Here is a 23,176-nt window from a genome sequence, read left to right as displayed (position 1 = left end):
AGTAGCCTGGCTCGTTTCCTAGCCCACAGACACGATTATTTTGAGCGTGATATTTTCTGAAGAAGAGAACAACAGTTTCGCAAACGAAGTGACGCTCGCGAAGTTAACGGAGCTTCGTTTCCAAGCAATTCCTTGCGTCGATTTTCGTTTCGGTAGACCAAAGGTCGGTCCGAATGCTCGGATCAACCGAGCGTAATTTTGTAAGCAATTTCGCGAATCTCAAATTCCAGTTTCCTGGATATTCCCTGCTACCGCCACTTCGACGATTTCCATCGGGACGAAGGAAGGATCAAAGTATCTACGCGAAGGATAGATAGATAGATAGATAGATAGATAGATAGATAGATAGATAGATAGGGAAAGAGAGAGAGAGAAAAGAGGAGGTTGTGGTAAGGTGCAGCGGAAGTCCTCGGCCGAATTGCCGTGTTCGGGCGAATCAATCGTGTTAAGTGCTCGTACGGCAACCTGGCTAATTTCCGACGATCCAACTGGGAATCTCTATGCTTGTTCGGGGGTTACGAAGAACAAGGCGAGCACCAAACAGGGCGCCCCCCTCCCCTACGCGCTTATCTACTTTAGAATTCCTTTATTTTCTGGTCGAACGGAAACGTCGAAATTTGATAAAATTTGGAAGGGAGTTGATGGGAAATCACACGGTTGGGTTTGTAATAAATGCAAAGTGCAACGTGAGCGTAATTAATCAAACAAAATTCGCGTGATCGCCAGCTAGGTCCTCTGGCCGACGGATCTGTTAATTTTGTTGATTAATGAAATTTACGGTTTCGACCTGCGAGTTCATCGACGCACGGTTAACATGTGAAAGGACGAGTTGTTTCCGACGTGTGTCGAGAGAGAGTCCTATGGATCTTGATCGACCGCGCTATTAAGTTATTGCGCGGTAATTCATCTAATTTTACTGTGATCGATGTTTGAAGCCAACATACCGGGGAACGACGTCGGCAATGGCGATGGCGGGAAAATTACGCCGGAAAGTTGTCGCGGCGAGCAATTAATCACGCTCAGATTTCGAGCGATTGTCGTCGCGCGATCGGCGCGCAAAGCCGAATCGTATTTTTTCGTCGATGGAGGGGAACAGCGGAATACGAGTCTGTTAAACGAATGATAAATTTTTCGCTAAGTTTCATTTTACTTTTACAGTTGTACGTTTCCTGTTCGCATCGTCGACTTGATTAGTCATTTCATTCGCGTTAAATTTGTTGAAAGTGACGCGATCAGGGACTTCCTCTGATGGTTGTTTTTTATGGATTATTTTCTTTTCATTTGGAAATGTTGTAATGAGAACTTTTTCCCGTACAATGAGTGAGTAAGTAAATAAATAAATTTTATTCGCGTTTGATCTGCCGAAAGAGACACTAACAGGGACATTCGATTTTTATTCGACAGTTCTCTACTCGATGCGTTCCATTGCTCGTACAACTATGATTTTCCGTTCACCTATACTACTTGGCCAGGTCTACTTATGCGGCTACCTGTACTACTCGTAGTCTGATCGTACCTTCCACGCGGTTGGCGATATATTGACTTACTCCAGTAGTCAAAGTTGCATGAACGTGTTCTTATCGAGCTTGCCGGATGTTCGATCGTTCGAACTAATATTAAACGACGCTGTGTTACATCGTAAAGTGTCGTTATCTCCCTAGCGTCGTTCCTCGTCTTCAGCTTAAAATTCCACTGCACACAAACACACACACACAGACACACACACACAGACACACACACAGACACACACACACAGACACACACACAGACACACACACAGACACACACACACACATATATATATATACATATACTCGTGCCGCTTAACTTCTATACATTTTGAACTCTAATCCGCAGTGGAGCGTCGAAAGGGAAAGTTCAAGGTAGACTGTACGTGATAGCACGTGTACGTACTAAAGTTAACGGATTTATCTTTACTCGAGAAAAGTTTACGTAAAACGAACGATAAATAAATTGAGAAGCCTATAGCATAAAGTATAAATATGCTTGTTTTCAAGTAAATACTGTAATCTAAATAGCAAACATTCGGTGGAGTATCTTGCATGCGTTAATCTCATCGTCCTTAACGTTTAGAGGGCCCTCGTTCGTAATTAATTCAATTAACGACACACACGACAGCCAAGGCTATCGTGTCTACGGGTGTAACTGGCGTACACGCGTGCAGAGTAATGTGCTACAGGAAGGGACGAGGAATTTGTAATAACGATACCGGTTTTCCGAACGACTGGTTAATCCAGTCACATCTCGCGTGCATAGACCATGGTCATTATTCCTAATGGATTACCGTTCTTGCTTGCCGTTCGATAGTTAAGAGGTAGTAATTAACACCTATCAGCTGTATTCTCTCACCTCACGAATACACCGTATCGTCCCTTGTTTCTACGTTCCAGGATACGTTCCACCCTTGAAATCGAGCTTTCGGGCTTGCTCGAAATGTATCAGATACGCTATCCCATACACGTTCGGGTAATCATTAATCATTGCCTAGTAGAGAGTGTTTGATGACACGTAACAGTTGTTTATTGTTTCAGGAAATGACGTTACCGTGGTTAGAAGCACAGTTCTGTTTATACAAATCTTGTAAGTGACTGCACGTAGTGTATTTCTCTACAAAACCGGTTTGCTCGCCATAGTTTGAACATTCTCTCTTTGCAAATTCCATTTATGGTAATTGAGATGGAATTTCCAGAGGGACTGATCACACTTGTTATGGTAACAGATATTTGAACAGAAGTTATTAATGGTTAAAACGGCGGGAGAATTTTGTTATGGTCACGGGGACCTCGTTTTCTCTCCGACCACGTACGGTCTTATTCCATTTCTAACAAACGATGTTCTCCAGGGATCGAAGTTCGTCAATTTAATTGTCGTTGTTCGGTAAGACCGTGAGGCGAACTTGGAACACCATAAAGATCCTCTCGTTTCATTCGCGGAGAACCGATGACTGTGTACAGACGCGAAGCGACGGCCGGGTGTACACTTCACGAGTGCTCGCCGACACGTCTGTTTGCTCGTCGGTTCTCCAGCTTCCCTGCTGGAAGTTGGTTGCTTTAATTGAGTCACTTGTGTATCGCGCAAGGCGTTTTACGTACGCAGCCAAACGGGTAGTCTGGAAAGTTTCTGTCGCAGTAAGTCTTCGGCCCGAGGCGTTTCCTGCTACGAGACATCGTAGTTCAAAGGGAATCGGGGCCTTCAGGTGTTACCGCTTTTTTCCCCTCCCTCCTTCTTGCTCCTGTCCCTCTTTCGTCCACATAGCTTTGAACAAACTTTAAAACGTTTCTTGGCGCTTCAACGTTGGCCGAACTTCGTTTCACTTTTCCAGTCGAGATTTAAGTTTCATTTTGGGTCCTCTATCGATAGTTTGTTCGAAAAGAAAAAAACCGGTGCTAGTTTAAAGGGAAATTTACTTGAGAATATGTTGGCGAATGTCTAAAGATGGACTATCGAGAATATCCTCCAAGTTGTTCGTTTCTTTCTCGTTCGAAACACGGTAGCACAATATTTTCTCGTTTCAAGCGCGCGTTAACCAGACATACCGACCATGTACAAGGTAAAAGTGGCGGCACTCGTGTAGGAGGATCGATCTCGAGACCAGGCGCCGGTGCTTTATTAATAATGCACGTTATTAGCGTGATGTCGCGGCTTTTTACCCCCCAAACACTTGGCGGCCACTTGAAGCGTTTGTCCCTCTCGAGAGGGATGGAGGCGATTATCCATGAAAGTGCTCGAGCCATATTAGCCGATTACGTGGTGCACGCTTCACGGTTAAGCAGCCTCCACGTACACGTAACGATTTCAACGCGGCCGTAGCGTTTAATTGTGGCGCTCCGCTCGGGAAGCTCCTCCGGGCAGAAAGACTCTTCCTTCTTTTTTACTTTTTCTCTTTTCCTTTTTTACTTTCCTTTTTTTTCGCTTCGAATTTTTCCGCGCAGGAGGCGCGAAAATTACTACAAAGGGCTCTCGACGTCGTTCCTTTTGTCCCTTGCCACCCTTCTTCTCCATCCCACCATCCCCGTCTCCTCACCGCTCCGCCAACGTCGTCAACGTTGGCCGTGGTCGCTCTCCATTCTCTCAGACCGGCAACAATCGAAAGTCGCTCTACTTCTCGCGAGCAATTTAAAGCTCGGATTATAATTAAAAGTAGCTGAAAAGGCCACTTGTTTCATTGGCCTCGTGGGTCTACTTTCGTTTACGTTAGAGCACGGCAAAGGTCAATACTTCGCTCATTTCATCTGATGAAATTACCAGCCAGGTTACATTTTTTACTTTCCGTATGCGTCGGTTCCCGTGTCCTTTTCTCTCTCTCTCTCTCTCTCTCTCTCTCTCTCTCAATTTCTTTCTCTTTTTATCGTGATGTACCGTTCCAGTAGAACAGTGAATCGTAATTCGACACCTGCACACTCGCCTTTTCACGACTGATTTATCCTCTCGCATCGTTCTCTCACGTTGCTCCCTTTTACAACCTCCGCGCTGCGGAACACGTGTTTATTTCTATCTCTTAGAAATCACGGCACCAAACGATCCTATAGTAATATAACCTTGCCAGAACGAATAACAACGAGCGCTTACTTGAGCATAAAACAAAAGTACACAGACCATTCTGCCGGGCCACGCCAGTTCCTTCTTCGTTCGCGCGTTTATATTCACCGCTGTTTCTTGCATTTGCCTTCGCCAATATTGATCGAATCAATGTTTACTCGGTGTTTATCAGCTACCACACCGAGCGAATTGATACGCTGCGACGCATCAATACGATCAAATTGAGAATTTCCTTGGCAAGTCAAGAGGCCACTAGAAATCCCGCCGTTTACCATTTCTTCGTTCGTTGCTTTGCCCCCCCGAAGAAGGAACGTTTCGCAGTACGTGTCGAAGTTCCGTGCGAATCTGATCAAATCCCGAGCTTGCTTGCGTACAAAAGATGAGATCGCAGACAATTTAGCGTGTACTAAATGTGTATATTCAAATGCGTAACTCGCGCGCGAATCTCACAGCAGTTGGCGAATCCTGTATTCTCTGTATTCCGTGTCAGACTCGAAACTTTCTTGTTCTCCATTTCCGCAATATTCTCGAACTTCGGAGAATCGAGCGCGACATGGGCCTGTCTTTGGAAATTGTCGGGACTCGTTCGAGTGCGAGGCTTCCTGGATTCATTGGTATATTCGATAACAAGCACGTCAACGGAGCACGGAAAGAACGTCGAAATCGACGGTACGTTCTGCTAGATCTCTCGGGCGAGAATGTAGAAAGTGTTGCTGTAGGTCACGGAGAGATCGTCGTTGTTGGAAATATGGATTTTTTAATATAGCGTACCTTGGTGAAATCTAGGGAGCAGATTTTAAATATAAATATTTGTGGTTGCAGACTGGATTATATTTTCATTTTGAACATGTCCCTTTAGCGATCGATATATAAATAATTGCCTCGTCTAATTTAATAAATAATTACATTCCGTCAAATTCTGTTTAATATGTAAATGTCAAACATCAATCAAGTGCGACCTACAAATTAACCTGATACTTCTCGGTTACAAACGCCAGTCACGTTATTTCCCATTACACGATACACCCGCATACGTAAATACATCGTTTGCTCTGTTTAATGTTTATTTAGTTTAAAGATGGAATGGCATTATTCCTTGACGTAAAAAGACGTCTGGGATACATCATTTGTTTATTATGTTATTGTAAACATTGACATGCCTGAATTTCATTTTGTTTATACGTAAAACCATTAAACGTTCGTAAACAATTTGCAAGCATAATTACCTCAAAAATATTTCATTGGCAATTAGGCAAAACCTACGATAAATCTGGACAATCAAATCGCGAACAACGCGTGATTAATAATTACAGTTCTGTCGATAAATTATATTTCTGTGGTACAATTGAAAGAAGAGGACGTATATTCCTTCCTCCATAATTGAGTTACCAAAATGATGTACCTTCACAAACTGCATCAATCAAGCCACGCGACATCACCTCCAGGTGAACGGAGATCGGTCAATAGCAACATCAATATTTATAAAAGACACAGCACACAGGCAAACCAACAGAATTCAACCAGAAATCATTCCGAATATATCATAACTCGATTGTTACGCGAATCAAAATTCAATGAATTATAATTTACACAAAAAAAAAGAAGAAGTATTTATCCGTTCGATACTTCTACCAAAAGTATATATTATTTTACATCTGAAAGATTGTTACACAAGCAATCGTTACTTTGCGTCACTCTACAGTCTACGCTCTTTGCAGCCTAAACGTCGAATTAGAACGAATTTTTCCATTCGAATATCTCACAAAGGACGCCACCGTGAACGCAGAACATTTTTTTACTAAAAAAGGAAGAAAAATGGGGATAGGAAGAAAATAGGAAAAATGCAAAAAGAGGAGAAAACGAAAGGGGAGACAAAGGTATATACGCCGATAGCGTCGATAAAAACAGCGCGCAGGTAACGAAGTTTACGGATGTCTCTTTGCAGACCTGGCTGAAAATTCAAACTTTCCATATCGTCTGGCTAGAAGGCGGGTGTCGCGCTCAACAAATTTTACGACGCCGATAAAATTACTCCGGCTAAAGCGGCTGAACGGAAGATCGGTTAAATTACGTTCGCCAACTTCGCGAAACTTTTAATACACATCCTGTAGACGCGAGGCTTTTATAACGCGGCATCGTTCGATCGTTTCGCCAGAGTAGTCTCGATCCTTGGCTATTTATCTCACCTTTGCTCGTCCACTTTGGTCACCGTTTGTCCTTTATCTACTATTTTTTTTTCCATTCACCTCTCTTTCACTACTCTTTTTCTTTTTATCCTCTGCCTCTCTGCCACGAGACCGAGAGAATTTATTTCGCGGACTCGCGAGACCAAAGAAAAAAAAATAAAAGTTTAACGAACCTTACGGGTCAGAAGCTGATAACGCCCCGTATTATCTCGAATACGGAAGTTTCGACGTCCCGGTTGAAACCGTCCCCGCGGATGCAAATTCGATTACGACGCGATGAGTTAGCCAGCTGCGAGTGAAGAATCGATGATTCTCCACGACGACGTATCGATCATTGTTTCTTCGTATTTGAATAACAATTGAAAATCGCTGACGTGATGTTCGAAGTGGTATTTCGTTCGACAAGATCAGCTGTACAGAATACGTGTTTTACACGGTATCGGGTATTATGTTAAATATTGACGATTGCCTGAACAGTTAATTGGTAATTACGCAAATAACAACGCCTATTATGTGTTTTACGCCTTTATTGCCCGTTGATTTATCCACGTACTGTGTAACCGTATTACATTGTTTGGTTTAAAGAAGCGCGATAATGGAACCGATATTTCGAATTATTAATTGCGGCTATCAGATTCGTTCGTTTCTCTCCATTCTTTTCTCAAACGTGTGCAAATTCACGGAGATGGAAATCTGGGTCGAGAGTTACACCTGTAGCAAACGGATCACCGATAAACATTATAAATCACACACTACCGAGATACGAATCTCGTCAGCTGTTGATCTACCTGTAAACAGTTTAATGTCGATCGCTAACTCTCTTACAACGAACCACCAACTTGACCATGCAATCGCGAAACACGATTTTCAAGCTCCATCATGTTGAGAACGTGTAGTTTGCTGAAACATCCTTTCGTGTGTTCTACTCTCTCGCCAATTCTCGGGAAACTCTATATCTGGGTTTTTTTAGTTTTCTCAAGCACTGAAGCCATCGACGGCGTATAGACAAAAGACTGGGACGAAGGCAGACCATAAACACTAGACTGGCGACGTTGGCTTCGGGGTTTTCAGTTATAATAGGGTAACACACTGCTAGCGTGCGGATCTGGACCAGCTCAAATTATATTCCTACTTGTACTTACACTTCTGTATTAAAATATATTTTCTACCTTGCAATTTATCCACGCGTTTCTCTCTTTATACATCTAATAACCTCAACATATAAAAATCACGGTCGTTTTTGAAGCTCGTAAACGTGAAAAGGAAAGTTAGAATCTCTGGTCGTCGTAAGAGCTTCGAGGTGGTTCGATATTCGTGGCTGGACGTTGAATCACGATGATAACGCACGAACGACGCCAAGCAAGTGACCGGAACCAGGCGAACAAGTGGACAGGGATCGAGCAAATTAGTTGCTGGACGAAGATGAAATCTGACGAGCGAGCGCGGGACGATGTTCTTGCAGGTCCGCTTTATACGCTTGCCAACTAGTTCGCTTATGGATGCAAATGCGTTTCGAGGAAGTGCCGGGCGGACAGAGAAATGCTGTCTCTTCTCGGGGCCCGTGCTTTCCGCGCAGCCCCGGCATATTTTGCTCCACGGAATCGTGTTATAATCGTTCTGCGAAAATTCACCGTGTAAACAGCATTGATAAAGCAGCTTTTTCCTCGCGTAAAAGTAATGCATGGCTGGATATAATTCGCGCCCGCCCTTATTTCTCTCGTTTGAAAATGACGTGAAAAACCGAGCTGCCCGCTGTATTCGTTTCGTTTTTAACGAGACGAATGGTACTATAATTTATACGGAAAACTAGTTACGTTGAAACGAACCGATGTTTCGAAACTTTCGAGACGGGGAAAAAAAGAGGGTAGAAGGATCAAATCGGGGGTAGACCAGACAACTGAAGACCATCTCTCATCGTTTTGAATAATAACGGAGAAATTATTTCGCAAATATATTTATTTTAGCTAGGTGAACGCGGGCTGATTGAATTTCCAAGTTGTACGAAGCCCGTCGCCTCGAGAGGCCAAGTGTTTCCGATAGAACAACCGGTTGATTAAACGATTCAAGCCATCCTCGTGCGCGCTTTCTCTCTCTCTCTCTTTCTCTCTTTCTTTCTCTCGCTTATACCGAGAAGCTCGTTGTTTTACGAACAAAGTTGAAATGCCTTCGAAATAACTCTGACTAAACACTTAAAATCGATCTTCCCAGAGCTTCGGTACCATCCCGCTTTTTTTATAGCCTTTGTAGAACGATGGAACGATGCCGTCTATCCGGCTCTGATAGACTAAATTTAGGCGAAGTTCCGCGAAATCTATTCTTACCTTTACACGTGTTTACAATCGTACGATGTTTCATTTGAAAATTCATAACTGTATCCGAGCTATAATTCAACTATGAAAGCGATAAATATCCTAAACCTATAAAGTAACTTACGTCGATTCGAACGAGCAAACAAAACGTAAAACTCGAGAAAAGTTAGTAATTAGAATCAAATTAATTACGCCATTTTATACACGATATAATTTAATGAATATCTGCACAAAGGAATTTATATTTTATGCAAATGCTATTGGAAAAGCGTTCGCAGTCTGAGTTGAAACTCTATTGTTGGTCACTGACGACCTACACGATGTTTAACGCAGTAATTCATACTTGATAGTTATTAAATTCGTTTAGTCGTATATTAAATCATTAAAGGGAGAAAATGGCGACAGTATCGCGAGGTTAGCGTGGCGTAATCGTTAACGAGCAAGAGACGAGCGTCGGAGCGAGTCGACACGAAGGAATACGGTGGAGCCGGTAGGACGCAATAATAAATAGCCAGGCAAGTGGAAAGCGTAAAATAAGATCAATATCGCGGCAGGCCGGAGCATTTGCTCGGTAATGAACCATTCCCAGGACGGTCGAAGTAAATCGTCGTACGTGGATCGTACGGTCCACGTGACAAACGACGGTCGTTCTGTTCTTTTCCGACCTCGCGCCACCCTTTCCAGCCCGTCTCGCTCTCCTGGGCAAAAGGTGGCTCGTTAAGGAACCGAACCGGTCCCCCGATTCTCTGCTGCGGTTACGCCTACCGCGTGTACGTGGATTTTGTGCTAGAACCGTGGCAAAAAATCGTCGCTGATTACGCGGATATTGTTTTCCAGCGAAGCAAAGCGAGAACCCAATGGATCCTATGATACGAGCAATTTCTGACTTTCAGGAATTAACGAGCGAAATAAGAAAACGATTCGTGAGTTCTTCGTTTTGTAGAAGAATCGTTGGTTCAGAGTGTATGGAAAAATCACGCGATGGTTTACGTTTAAAAGATTGTCGCGAGGTTTCTAGTTCGTTCGACCACATTGTCGTGAAAGTATTCGGTGGTTTAGAGAGCAGTGTTGATATTTTCAGAAGGTATTTCTGCCGGGCTTAATGCCGTCTCGGCAAGAGAAGTCGTACAACGGAAACCACAAACCGCTGCGAAATAAATAGGAATAATATTTACGTAGCCGAGGATACGTGGACGAAAGCCGGTGACTCTGGACCGCGATTTAACCGGAAACAGTATATCGGCGAGCTACGAGGTAAATATCTCTCGCCGGAGTATACGGCAAACACCGTCAGCTCCGACCCACGCTTTTTTTCCCTCTCCAGCCGCCTTGAAAGGCATCCCCTTTCTCTTCGTCGTGAAATTTTCGTCGACATTCTTGAGCACGCGCGATTACGCGCCTAAAGAAGAACAAATATGAGATTTTTCGATGGAGTTTCGACCGTGACGTCCCGTGGAGCTTACTGTCGGGGTTGACGGTCAACTTTCCCTGCGGGGAATGCGCGACACGTTCCCAGAGGGTGTTAACAGGAAAGCCAGTGACAGTTTCACCCTTCGTACAAAAGATCTTGTGCATTGTGCATCCTAATGAACGTAGCTATATCTCCTAGCTATGTCTTGCTGGAATACTTTCAGTGGCACGAGTAAATAACGTAGTCGACTAGACGGTGTTTTGTTAATCTCGAAGAACAGTATACAATGATTGTCTTTTGGTGGCTTGATCGCTTTGAAACAGAGAATCAAATTACTAGACTTCGGTAGGCTACATGTTATTACCACGAGATATGTATTTCGCGTAACAACCGTTCGACGAGAAGAACTCTTGTTAAACGTGTATTTAGCGAACAAGTTCTCGCGGAATGTACGGTACTTCATAGGGTTTTTTCGCGGCTTGAACAAAGTGAAACGCGAAGGGTCGTTCTATTTTTCACGCGAGAATTGCCGCTTCAGTGCCCTAATGAACTGCGATAACTTGCGACCGAGGTTCATTAATGGTGCACGCCGGCTGCGTCAAACTATATTTCGCCAATTCGAGCCTCGGAACATTAACATCAATTTCCAACCTTGCATACCTTTCGATGGGTGTAGGGAGGGCGGCTCGAGGGGAACACGTCCGTGGAAAAAATCGAGAAACTCGAGAATTCCATTGGAAACTCGATCGTTTCTTGTTGCAAAGGTTACTTGAGAAATAATGGAAATACTTACGAGCTAACGAAGGCCGGAAATGGATCGCTCGCTGATAACTCAAAATCGCCTCCTCGTAATTCTTCCTGCCTTGCTGCAGTATTCCCCTGGAACAGACCGGCAGAAACGATCGATTAGTGAACGCAATCTCCGCTTAATATTCGGGTAGAAATTTTCGAAGATTTAAGTATTTATTTTAACAGGTTTACGAGATTTGTTGGTGGAACCTACCAGTCTAGTGCTATGCGATGGAACCGCGATCGCAACGTGCCCGAGTGCTCTCCATCGATAACAATCTCGGACGAGGAACGATTAATCATCGTTCGAACAATGCCACTCTCAGAAACGATAAAAATATTACTTGTCAACCGATGACTTATCGTGCAGAGGTCGAACGGTGTAACGAGCGTACGGGAAACGAACGAGGGTTGGGACGAGGAGGGTGCCAATAAACGAACTTTATAACGCCTACACATGGGCCCACGTGCCATCGTGGCACATATTTTAGGGAAAAATTCATTTTAACGCGTCGGTGATTAATCTTGCCTCGAACGTTGTCACTCTACGAGCGATGAAAATATCACTTGTCAGTGTGAAGGCCTTGGGTGAAGGGAGGGTGTTGCGAAACGGGGTGATTTACCGGGCTGAGCTACCGGTAGGCGTCGTACTTTTATCGCTAATAATTTTCCTCGAGTTGCACATTAAAATCGAATCTGCCAGAGTTCGAGAAAGCGAAGGAGAAAAAGGTGGCGGAGAGACGTGTAGGGGCGATATCTTAAAAGATATTATGTTTGCATCGCGCGTTCTATTATTTCTCTTATTCCACGTCAAAGACGCGCAGAACCGAGTGATTTGCGAAGGCTTCCCGATCGATCGGTCACGCCAATCGAGCATATCGGCTTGACGTTAGAAGCTTGAAAAAAGGTTGAGTTGGATGAAGAAAAGCAGACGTGCGTTCTCCACGATGGATCGATAATCCATGGCTTCGTATTCGGCAATCGTCGACGGTTAATCCTTTCGCGCGTGGAATATTTTATTAAGGTTGTCTCGTTCATTTACTCGACTAGCATTCGTCGAGTTGCTGAATGTAACACCTACAAAAATTAACGGTCGATATTAAAATTTCAGGCTGGTAGGTCACGCTAACAATCGCCACCGTTTCGTCGACGTTTTATCATCGGTGAGGCCGTGGGGGAGAAACATATCGAGGATCGTGATCGAGAGCTTTCGCGTTGCTGTTTCGCGCCGAAGCTTCATTATTTTAACCGAATATAAAAATCCGGTTCGCGTCGTTTCAATTTGTTCCAGTTCGTCGTGAAAAACTTATACTAATGACACGCTTTGTGAACGTTCGAGCGACTGCGAAAAAAGAAAGAGAAAGCAAGGGGAGAAAGCAAGGGAAGGGAAACGAAGACGAACGTGGTCGGTGGATGAGAAAAAGAGGAAGATATTTTCTTTCCAGTCAGGCGAACCGGCCTGAACCAGAAGAGTTTTCCTGTTCGTTAACGAGACGCTACTCCACGTTCGTTAACTTTCAAGATGAATATTCGCGCAATATATAATGGACTCCTTCTCTCTAACGCCACCTATTACCGCTTTCCACCTCTCTCCGGATTTTTATTCTTTCTCTCCTCATAACAATCCCTCTCGTTTGTACCAATTTGCAATCGTCCGCGATATTTCCCGCGATTTATTATTCCAACCTAGTCTCGGTTAACGGGTACACGCTATTAAAACCGTTTCTTCACTGCTTCTTTACCGCGGAACGACCGTTTTAAAAGACACTCCGCTTTGCTCGGAATTTCTTTCCGAGACCTTAACGACACTCTTACTCGACGAACGATCCCTACTCGACGATTCTAATCGTGGTTGTTTCTCGTCGGATTTATCAGTACGCAACAAGGGAACACACGTGTCCCAGACAATAACAATTGCGCCGAGAGGCCACCCATTGTTTCGCTTTATTCCTGTAAATCTGTTTCAACGAACGGTCAACCAGTTTCAACGATTCGTACGAGGACGCTTCCAATCGCGCTTATTTCGAGTGGTTTACGCGACGACGAGGGTGAACGGCCGGTGGCGCGAAGGGTCGTGGATAAACGACCGCGCTAGCCCCGCTCGATTGTTAAAATAAATACATTGTTCAGGCATTGTTCGGTCCTTCGCTCTATTATTTGCAGCGTCGTCTATGTAACGAGCGACCACGGGGACCAGGTATGTAACGACATTTCGCAACAAGCGTGTACACTGTACACGCGCGGCTTTGTGCCATTGCTAGACTCGATGACAAAGCGAGCTTCGAATATTCCTGCCGTTCCAGTTCCAACCTTTAGCTCGTTGAAAATTTTATCCAAACCCTATATAGATACGTGAGACGCCTGGCCGTTGCGGCGTGAGAGAAGAGATAGGAGTGCCAGTTGCAAGTAACGAAAGCCAGAAGATTCTGAAAGACGAATTGAAAATACGAGAATGAAAAAAGAAAATAAAGAAGATTAGATAATAAGGAAGAAAGCCTATGGAGGATGGAAGGTGATGGCGTTTTGTCGGTCGATGGAAAATATTATCTGTTCGTTTAGGTGTTGCGCCAATAAAATAGAGACGGCCATAAAGCTGAACATAACGCGCAACCGATAAACGAGCCGAGGGTACGAGCAAACATAGTATCCAACGAAATATGGTTGCGACTCCGAAACAGAAAACGTTCGCGTGCCTGTAGCGTTTACAGGAAACATCGGTGCCTGCGTAACTCGATGAAAATATCCCGACGATTGTGCTTTCATAGATAAAGGGAGACACCTTCCAGTGAGAAATACAAAGAATAGACGATTGATCAAGTTGTGAACGGTGAAAGGGATGGCGTTGAATGGAACGGACCGTATAACATATTCGATTATTCCCTTCATTTATTTCCCCCTTCGAGTAACTTTAAGTAATCGCTCTGTCCCCGATCAAGTTGGACGAATCACTGAATTGATGTCTGTTGTTTGGAATTCGAAGAGTCAAGCATAAATTCGACCGAGAGTATCGTCGTTGTTTGCCTCTTGTCGGTTAATTTATTACTATACAAGGTGATTCTTTCGAAGAGTTGACAGCCGCTAATGCGATTACTCGACGGACTGAAAGTTTGATCGGGGACGAAAACATCGTGTGTACAGGGACGAAATGGATCCGACGAAACCGCCCTGTTTCCACAGTCAGAGGGGCCGATACACATAATCGTCGATAGCAGTTCGGTTAATCGTCGATTGGGAAACGGGTTACGCCGAGCGATAAACCGACCGGGCTTATGGATTTCAGGGACATCGTTATTCGTTAATGACTCGGATTACGTCGAGAGGGATGAATAAAAATCTCAATAAAATTGCAGCCACAGGGGGGTTTTATCGCGTTAACGAGTCTGTCTAGCGACGCATCGATACTACTGCCGGGAATCTCAAAGCTGAATGGCAGCCGATAACTCGTACGTCCACGTCGCATTGTTCGCTACGAATATCTGATATATCTATAATTATCGCTGCCGGATATTGCGCAGAGCGTTCGATAATGACGATGCCGGTAATATGTGTTCGGTAATAAGCTCTTGCGGTATTGAAATTACTGTACCCTTGATATTCGATTTTATTCCCGAACACTTTCTCGGAACAACCATGTGAAACGCTCCGAGCGGGCGATACTTCTGTGCGATAATATCGAGCTTGAAGATTTTATAGATATTTAAAGAGCGATTCAAAGAGCGAGTTGTTTACGATGAAAATTTTTCAAACATATACATTCTAGGCTCGAAGATTCTATAAATTTTCAAGGCAGAGTTCAAAGTGTAAATTGTTTGCAGCTAATATTTTTCAAACATATTCCACGTGATATTACAGTTGCTTGCTGTTCTACGATAAATATACTTCCAACGCTTTTAAGGTCTTCGATATATAAAAATATTAATCTCTATTTCTACAATATCTTCCATGTATTATAAACCTGTTATCGATTTTCACGAAGAGAACTCGAAATAAACTGCTGCTTCCGGAAAGAAGGCTCGTCGTACAAAAGTCCTTCGTGACAGACGATCAACGACAACCATGAAAAGATAAATTTCCTTCAGAATCGCTTCGTTTAATTTTGGAAGCCTCACCCAGTTACTGTTTCCTCTCTATGAAACGTCCCTCCAATATATTGCAGGATCGCTGCCGACAACCATGTACGGAGGTAAGGTTAACGATGTGCGATATCCCGCGTCGGCAAGCGTTGCAAGAAAAGCGACGAATCGGTCGTGAGTCCCATGTAATTCGATCGAAGGCTGTCCTTCGTCTATCGAGCGAGAAAATCAATTTGGTCGATCGGCAGCCGGCCATTCATAGGAGATGGCGCCGCGGTGATGACCGTCATCGCCATTGTCGTTTGCCAGCACCAGCGGCGTCAGCCTCGCCATCGCTGTCACCGTTGCTTCATCGAGCACGAGGGGCTATTGTCGTCGACGTCCTCTTCTCGACATCGTTGCGGTGGTATCGGCGGTCGTTGGCTGTGTTCGACCGGTAACATCGGCTCCATCGTTCCCGATGGATTCACCGAAAGGCTCCCATGGCCGTTGTTCCTTTCATCTTTGTGCCTGCTCGTTACGTTGCTGGTATTACGCCGAGAGATTGACGGCTCGCGAAGGGAAACCGGCTACCGCCGTGTTCGTTCGATAATTGGATCTTTCCATCGTAGTAACGCCGCTTCCGAAACGTAACGACCCACGATTTACGGCCATCCTCGTGTTTTAACGATCGACCGTTCGAGAGGCAAGAAGAGCGACTCCAGATGCGTTCGAATGGAAATTGTGGGGCTTCTGTCAGGGGAATACGCTGACGTATACACACAGATAATAGGGGGGAGAGGTTCGCGTTACAGTCTGCGTGGAATCAATTGGGACGGAGAGTATGACAGGGAACCCTTGGTCGTAATCGTTTAGAGACTACTTCCCTCCGTTTCTCGGAGATCGTCTCGCTCCGGGGATTTAATTCGATTCCGTGATCGCGGTGGAACGCGTCGCTAATTCTAGTTTCAGGAGTTTGACCGGCGCGGCGCGCATAGCTGCAAAAAGTTTCGAGTGCGCGAAGCACGCGGGATTCGAGGAAGTCTGGAATCTGGCGGACACCGGAGAAAAACGGCTACGAGGATTGAGCGCGTCGAGCGAAAAAAAAAATGGCGTGGATAAAGAGGAAGAAGCGATGCCGCGCCGGAGAGGCAAAAAGACACGAGAAGGATGGAGAAGGAGAAATCGTGGAAGATCTGACCGCAAAATCCGACTGCAAAAAATAATAGAGAGAAAAAGTACGAAAGTATAGAGAAACGGTAAGTGAGAAAGAGACGCGCGACGTCGAACTGGGAGACACGGGGAAGGTAAAATAGAGGAAGGACAAGGGAAGGACAGGGAAGGATTGCAATTGTGGCTGCGGTGCTCCGTAGAAACGCGATTCACGCTCGTCGGAACCGATCGATGCACCGAGTCGACCGACAGCTGCGGCTACAGCTGCAGGTGGAACCGAGGCAGCCAGTTCGACGGAGAAGCGACAGAGCTCTGTTGCGGCTCTCTTCGCTCGGATCGAAGCGACGGCGACGCATTAGCGCTCGTACAACGTTGCTTCCTGAGCGCTTCGCGATAATACCTCTCGCGAGCCTGTGCACTACGAGCTGATCGTGGCTCTGTGTATATGAACGCATTCTACCGTTTCTCCGCGTCTGCATGGAAGCCAGACAGAGAGACATGTACAAAGAGGAAACCATGAACGCGAGGTGAATGCATGGCCAGCCGCGTTTACCTCGAATAATGGCCAATGGGACGCTGTACGCGCAGAAAGATTCAGTTCGCGCAATGTGCACCCAACGATATGACGTTTATCGTTTATCGTCGTGGTCTCGCCGCGCTGCACACGCTTCACGACTCTGCGAACGACCAGTTACGCTTCATCGAGTTACCCACCGCAGGAGTCGCGTCGCGTTTCCACGACGTGTACGCGATTCTTTTGCCAGCGACATCGGCTGGCTGCAATCGTGAAAAAAGTCCGGCGGAATCGATAGAAAGCGTCGATGACGATCGACGGCCGAGCCCTGCGCGAACGAACGGTCGTTCTATAAATTTCTGATTATCGCGCGTGACCGAGTTTCGCGTCTCATCCTCGCGAAGGTGAAAATATCCACTCCGGTTAACCGTGGCAAGGGAGAATAAAACGAGGCGAAACATCGTTCGTAGGACGGCGTATAGGTTCGCGAATCGCGATGTTCGTGCAGCATCGATCGACGTCGAGTCGACGCTCTCACCGATGGATCGATCGATATACCGCACCACGGCGATCGAGTCGAATCAACCGCTTTTTTCCACCCCGTTCCTGACCGTTTGCCGCTGTTTACGGCTTATAAACGTTCCTCGATCGGCCGAGAGAGCTCTCGAGAGCGATGCCGCGAGAGTCTCGTATCGGCACGTCCACTGCGAAACGTGTAAATGACAGCTGTAACGAATGGCCTGATTAATTTGTTCCACGGACGATGATCGATCCTGGCTCAAGTTTTTCATTCCACGGCCGGTTTTCCACTGGGAACGCTTTTCCATCGTGCCGTCTGGCTGCTCGCGAGAAACTCTGCGACGCGACGCTTTCGAATTTTACGATCGGCAGGAACGTGTGGCCTTGCTGCCCGGTTAACTCAAGTTCCCCCAACCTCTTGAACGCGGGAAGCTTGCCAACGACTCGCCACGCTGGGACCAGCTGCTTTTCTACCCGTAGAGAACCTCGTATTCTCTTGGAAAAACCGTCCAATCATATGGACGTATCGCTGTACGTATTCTTCGAGGGCCATCGTTTCTTATCGAATTCGTATCGTTTCTTTTTTCGTACGATTCGCCTTTGCCTCGCCATCCAGAGAATCCTAAATTGTCCGTATTCAAAACGGCCAATAACTGCTGCGAATACTCGTTTTTATTGGTCTAGGTATTACTGATTTGCTTCCATACATATATGTATGACGGCAGCTACGTCCAGTCGTAGAACGTTTTTACTTCTCGAGAAGAATTCACCGTGGCGTGGATAGCCCGCCGCAGACCACGAAATTTATTTTATACGCGACCCTGCGCTGCATTTTCTTCTACGGCGAACGAAAAACGGATTATTCTTGACTATGGAATATTTATTGAAATCGCTTCGCTTATATTCTTTACCATGATCCTGATTGTTCGAGACAGAAAAATTATGGAAAATCGTTAGCCATTTTCCAAACGAAGCAGCTAATTTTACAACGTACGATCCCTCCATCTGGTTAATCCACAACGCGGCGTGTTTCCCAAGCGTCGCTCGTAGCCTCGCGCGGTGTAATCCTATTAGAAAGCCCTGGAAACGCTTATGTTTCCCGAGCAAACAATTAATGCGCGCATAAGCTTTCTTGGGCTTAGGAAAAAATTCGTCCACGTATCCGACGATTCGTGGAAAATCGACGCGAGTGACATTCGTGATATATGGCGTAGAGCGAGCTGAAAGAGCGCTTGTTAAGTCTTCCTTTTTCCAGCTTTACGCTTTTGTGATCCTCTCTTGTTTCTCTGCGATGGAGAAGAAATATCGCTAATCCTCACGTGACTTTGTATTTGGCGAGATAAATCGATTTTCTCGAATTCTTTCCGTTTTTCCGTGTAACGCGTATAGCGAGGCCGGATTATTTGCATCGTCCAAGTTCCTTAAAATTCCATCTTGAATTTTCTTTCCATTTCTATTATTTAATGTCGTATCGACCGTTTCTGTGGATTACCAACGATATAAGTGTTACCATTAGTCTTCGGTATAGTGACGACAGCCGTGAGAAAATATCCTGTACATTATGAACAGCGAGAAAAGGATATGAAAGAAGGAAAAAGTGATTCGAACAACTCTATACTAGGGTTAAATATCGAATTTATGAATTTACAAGGCAAATTATCCAGCTTGACTCGAGTAACGATAAAACGAAGAAAAGAAGTGGAGGAATGGAATGCGTTGAGTTGACTGCGTAATAAATTCTCATTATTACAAGCGCAAAGGTCTCCATGATTAGTGTTCATTAGGAGTTGGTTAGCGTTCCTAGTAAGAAACGCAGACCGTTTGATATTAAATCAGCCGATCGTGAGTGCTTTTTTTTCGCTGGAGTACTCGCGTTTTCTCGCGCTCTTTCGCTCTTCGTATCTTCAGGGATATCGTATCGCGTCGTTTTGCGCGAAAGTGTCGTGGCCCATGGTCTCGCGATACGTCCCGTTGCGTTCTAAAGAGTCGAGTCACGCGAACTTTATATATTATTCACATGACTGTGCTCGGTCATCGTGCACTTCTGTTTTTGCCCCAGTCTGTTCGCGTTTCTGTGCAACAATTGCCTCGCAATTTTCGTCTCGTGCCATTGCCTCTGCTTTTATTCAATTGCCGCTTGAAATTGCTTGAACGTCACTCACGAAACAATCTTCCGGTTTCCAGGAAGGAAAAACGAGAAGAAAAAGATCTGCGAGAGAGCGGAGGTCAAACAAGATAGACCGCGTATTTCTACGTATTTTTAAAGCCGCAAAGAATCCCACATCTGCTGGAATCTAGTTACATCGATTCTCTCCGACCTATGTAGTAAAGTTTTCTCGCAGTGTCAAAATGCACGCGATCCTCGGAGCTGCTTGCAACGAGTAACCAGCCATAGATAGCAAGATGACCCGGGGCACAGTGCCGTCAACGAGGACGAAAAAGTACGTCCGGTATAATCTTTCGGTCGAGAGGGAAGAAGAAGGCGAAGAAGAACGAGTGTGCCCATGGGGGACGAGTGTCGTCGATCCGAGAAATATATTCGACTGTTTTGAAGCGGTTAACGTACCTGCTTACTTTTATGCAATCCCCTGCCCCACCTCCGTGGGCTCGCCTCTTTCTTGTTTTCGCCGCTTATTGGCCAAGTTTTCAGACGGGAGTGTCGTATCGGGGGCGCCTCGGAGTTTACCGAGTTCCTCGTCGTTTGCAAAGTAAATCGTGCGCGTTTCAGAGCTCCCTCTACCCATTTCCACCCCCTATCCATCCTTTCTTTTCCCATCTCCACCCTTTTCTTTCTGCAGCCTCTATTGTTCGGTCGCGCGAAGCTTCTCCGTCGATTTCTCGCGTCGTTTCTTCTTTCCTCCGCCCTCCGACTACGAGAGTCTCGTTTCGTTCGTGAAATCCGTCGCGCGATTGCGCCTCGCGGACGCCGGAACCACGCCACGAGAGTCGTCGAGACACGGTTGAAGGATACTCGAGATTCGAACATCTCATCGATGTATGCACGATCGTCGTTAAGTCGGATTCAATTTCGCTTCGGCCGGCCGAAACCGAATTGCCTGACCTGTCGCGTCGGTAGGAAAATTATGCTTCCCGCATGGCTGCTCTATCGTCGCCCGGTATTGTGGCCCATTTCGTTACGCTCCGCACGGTTCTTGGCGACCGCTCGAGGAGTATCGTGAACTCGATGTTCGCAACTGGTACAGGTTGTTTAAAATTCGAGCAGTTTGAACGAAAACGATTTATAAAGACTGCCACGCGTATAGGGGTGGAATCGGAGCAAATACGCATAGATCGTGACGGATTTTGCGGCTGTAAGAGCACTAAATAATCAAGTAAGATGAAAAGCGACGGTCCAACGTAAGAACAAAACGGAAAGAAACGATTATTGCATGTATTAATTATCTTTCGTCCAACATTTGTCGCGGGACCAAGCTATTCCCCGAATCACCCTTATTCCACTCACGTTCTCCACATCGTTTACACCGCGTTCTCGTGACACCGCCACGAACACACCAACGCGCAGACATAGTCCACGAAGTATGACCCAATTTCATTCGCGTGTTCGGACTCGAATTACCTTCCGACTCCCGACGGAATACCAGTTAATAACGACTTCGGCGTACGAACGAGGCGGTTGGAGAACAGTGGCTGGCAAGAAGGGGTGAGACCTCGTGGTGGATCGGTCCGACCAAAACGATGAACAAGGAACAGAGGAAAGTAGAGGGAGCGAGAACCTGACCGGTTGAAACCTATTATTCCACTCGGTTCGAACATACTACCTGGCATGAAAGGTAAAGAAGGAGAAAGAAAACGGGTTAGGGAAGGAGTAAGCGGCACGGTGGGTTCGCGCTAATTTTACATCGCTTAAAATTTATAGACAGGATGTTAAGGCGCTTATTAAGGCAGCGCTCAAGCACACTCTAAGATTCCGTAAGTTTGCCTGCGAAGCTTCGCCGTAATAGCTCCTGGTCTCGAGGACCACTGCTACAAATTAACGCTTTCTCCCTCCTTCTTCGCCTTTTTCCGCAAACCGGAACACAGTTGCTTAAGGTTTGCTCGATCGAAGACGCGATAAGTTTTCTAATAAGACAGAACTTTTCGGCTGGTTCTTGCTCGCACCCTCTTTGGTCCAACGACAGGAGTTGCGAACTCATTAAACCAGCCTCTGGTAACCAGCGCGACTCTCGAATCGGTGTACGCTTTCCTTTATTCCCTTTTTCTCACCGGCAACTTTTTTCGTCCAAGTGAACGTCGACCAAGTTCTCGCGTGGAGAACGAAACGCGACATGTAAGGGTCGCGGTTCACGAATCGTTGGCTGTTGGAAATCGCGGCTGTCAGTGTCGCGTGGAATTTCAGCGACGCGTCGAAAAATTCCGGTGTCAAGCCACGACAGTGACCAGATGGGAAACAAGGGAAACCCGGTCCCGATTTCATTCGATTGCCCGCCACGTCGCGATCATCGCAGTGTCGCGCGCGTGAACGCGTCGGACACGAGCTGAAATTCGATTTTTCCTCGCCCACAGTGGAAGACAGTAACGAACTTTAAGTTCCCCTGTTATTCGATCGTACGTTACCAGTGAAATACTCCATTCAAGAATGAATTTGGCTACTTTGTTTTAATGAGATCGTGTTCAGTCGAATCACGCTGTTTAACCAAGATCGATGTTAAAAGGGGTGCGCCACGCAAAGAACACTTTGGACGAAATTTTACAGGAAATTATCCTATTGTTACTGACTCTCGTTCAGCGTTCCGACAACGATGGTAATTCCGGGTTACCACGATCCGGTAAACTAGCCTTCGATCGGAACCTGAGGATATTCGATCAATGCGCAGCTCGGGGAACCATAGCGAAGGCAAAGGGGATGGATTTCAGCCCACTTCAGGAAGAGGCCGATGCTTGTTATTGACGAATGAGATTAGGACAATAGACTGGTTTCTCCATTAATAGATCAATGACAAGCCAACCGTGTACTTAGCGCGCATACCGAACATTTATTCGACCGTCTTTTCTCGAAAACGTTCGACCAAGTCGCCACGGTTTTACACGTTTTTCCTTTAACTATTCCACGAAGTCTTCCACGAAAAATATCGGAAATCTAGCGGAACGGGAATGGAAAGAAAAGCGAGAAGATCGACTCTAGCCGGGAGAAAAGAATTGCCAGCCGATAGGGTGTTTGTGAAGGGGATGCGGCGGGGTGAAAATGGACGGTCGGAACGATTAGATTTGTCGCGGTGAACCAATTTAAATGGTTCCGGAATAGCGTGCGCAATTAGCGGCCACCGCTTAAATCCAGGCTACATTATACGATCGAGAGATAGGCGTTCGATTTATCTTGGGAGGGGCGCGTTCCAGCTTTCCTCCTCGATTATTTACCGATCGGAATATCCCGGCTATTTTTAATTAGCTCTTAATTACCGGCGCATAAATACGCGCCGCGGACCCGTTAATGCTGGCGCAGAGAGCCGCGGTTAATGAAACGTAAAATTCAGATAGTAAATTTAGCCAGGGTTGGCAAAGGGTTGGCGGTGGAACGAGTGAATGTACTAAAGAGTACTACGCCAGGTGAAAAGGGCGCATAGGTGGGAAGTAACAGCAGAGGCTTCGTTCTGCGCGATATCATTGCAACTCTCACGCATTAATTTCGTTACGGCCGATAAGAC

At 45.7% G+C, this 23,176-nt stretch overlaps 1 protein-coding gene across 2 annotated transcripts in view; it reads right to left on the bottom strand.

Moving 5' to 3' along the window:
* The window catches only part of LOC122566749 (protein O-mannosyl-transferase TMTC2-like), a 214,932-nt gene that overhangs the window by 37,411 nt on the left and 154,345 nt on the right, over positions 1-23,176 (bottom strand). For both annotated transcript variants that reach the window (XM_043724447.1, XM_043724446.1), the window contains exon 8: positions 11,260-11,345. In XM_043724447.1, the coding sequence (XP_043580382.1) occupies positions 11,260-11,345 (86 nt within the window). The remainder of the gene's footprint in view (positions 1-11,259; positions 11,346-23,176) is intronic.

This window comes from Bombus pyrosoma, linkage group LG4, assembly GCF_014825855.1.
Source record: "Bombus pyrosoma isolate SC7728 linkage group LG4, ASM1482585v1, whole genome shotgun sequence".
NCBI lineage: Eukaryota > Metazoa > Arthropoda > Insecta > Hymenoptera > Apidae > Bombus > Bombus pyrosoma.
The sequence above is the reverse complement of the archived record's forward strand: the minus strand, read 5'-3'. Positions and strand labels throughout refer to the sequence as shown.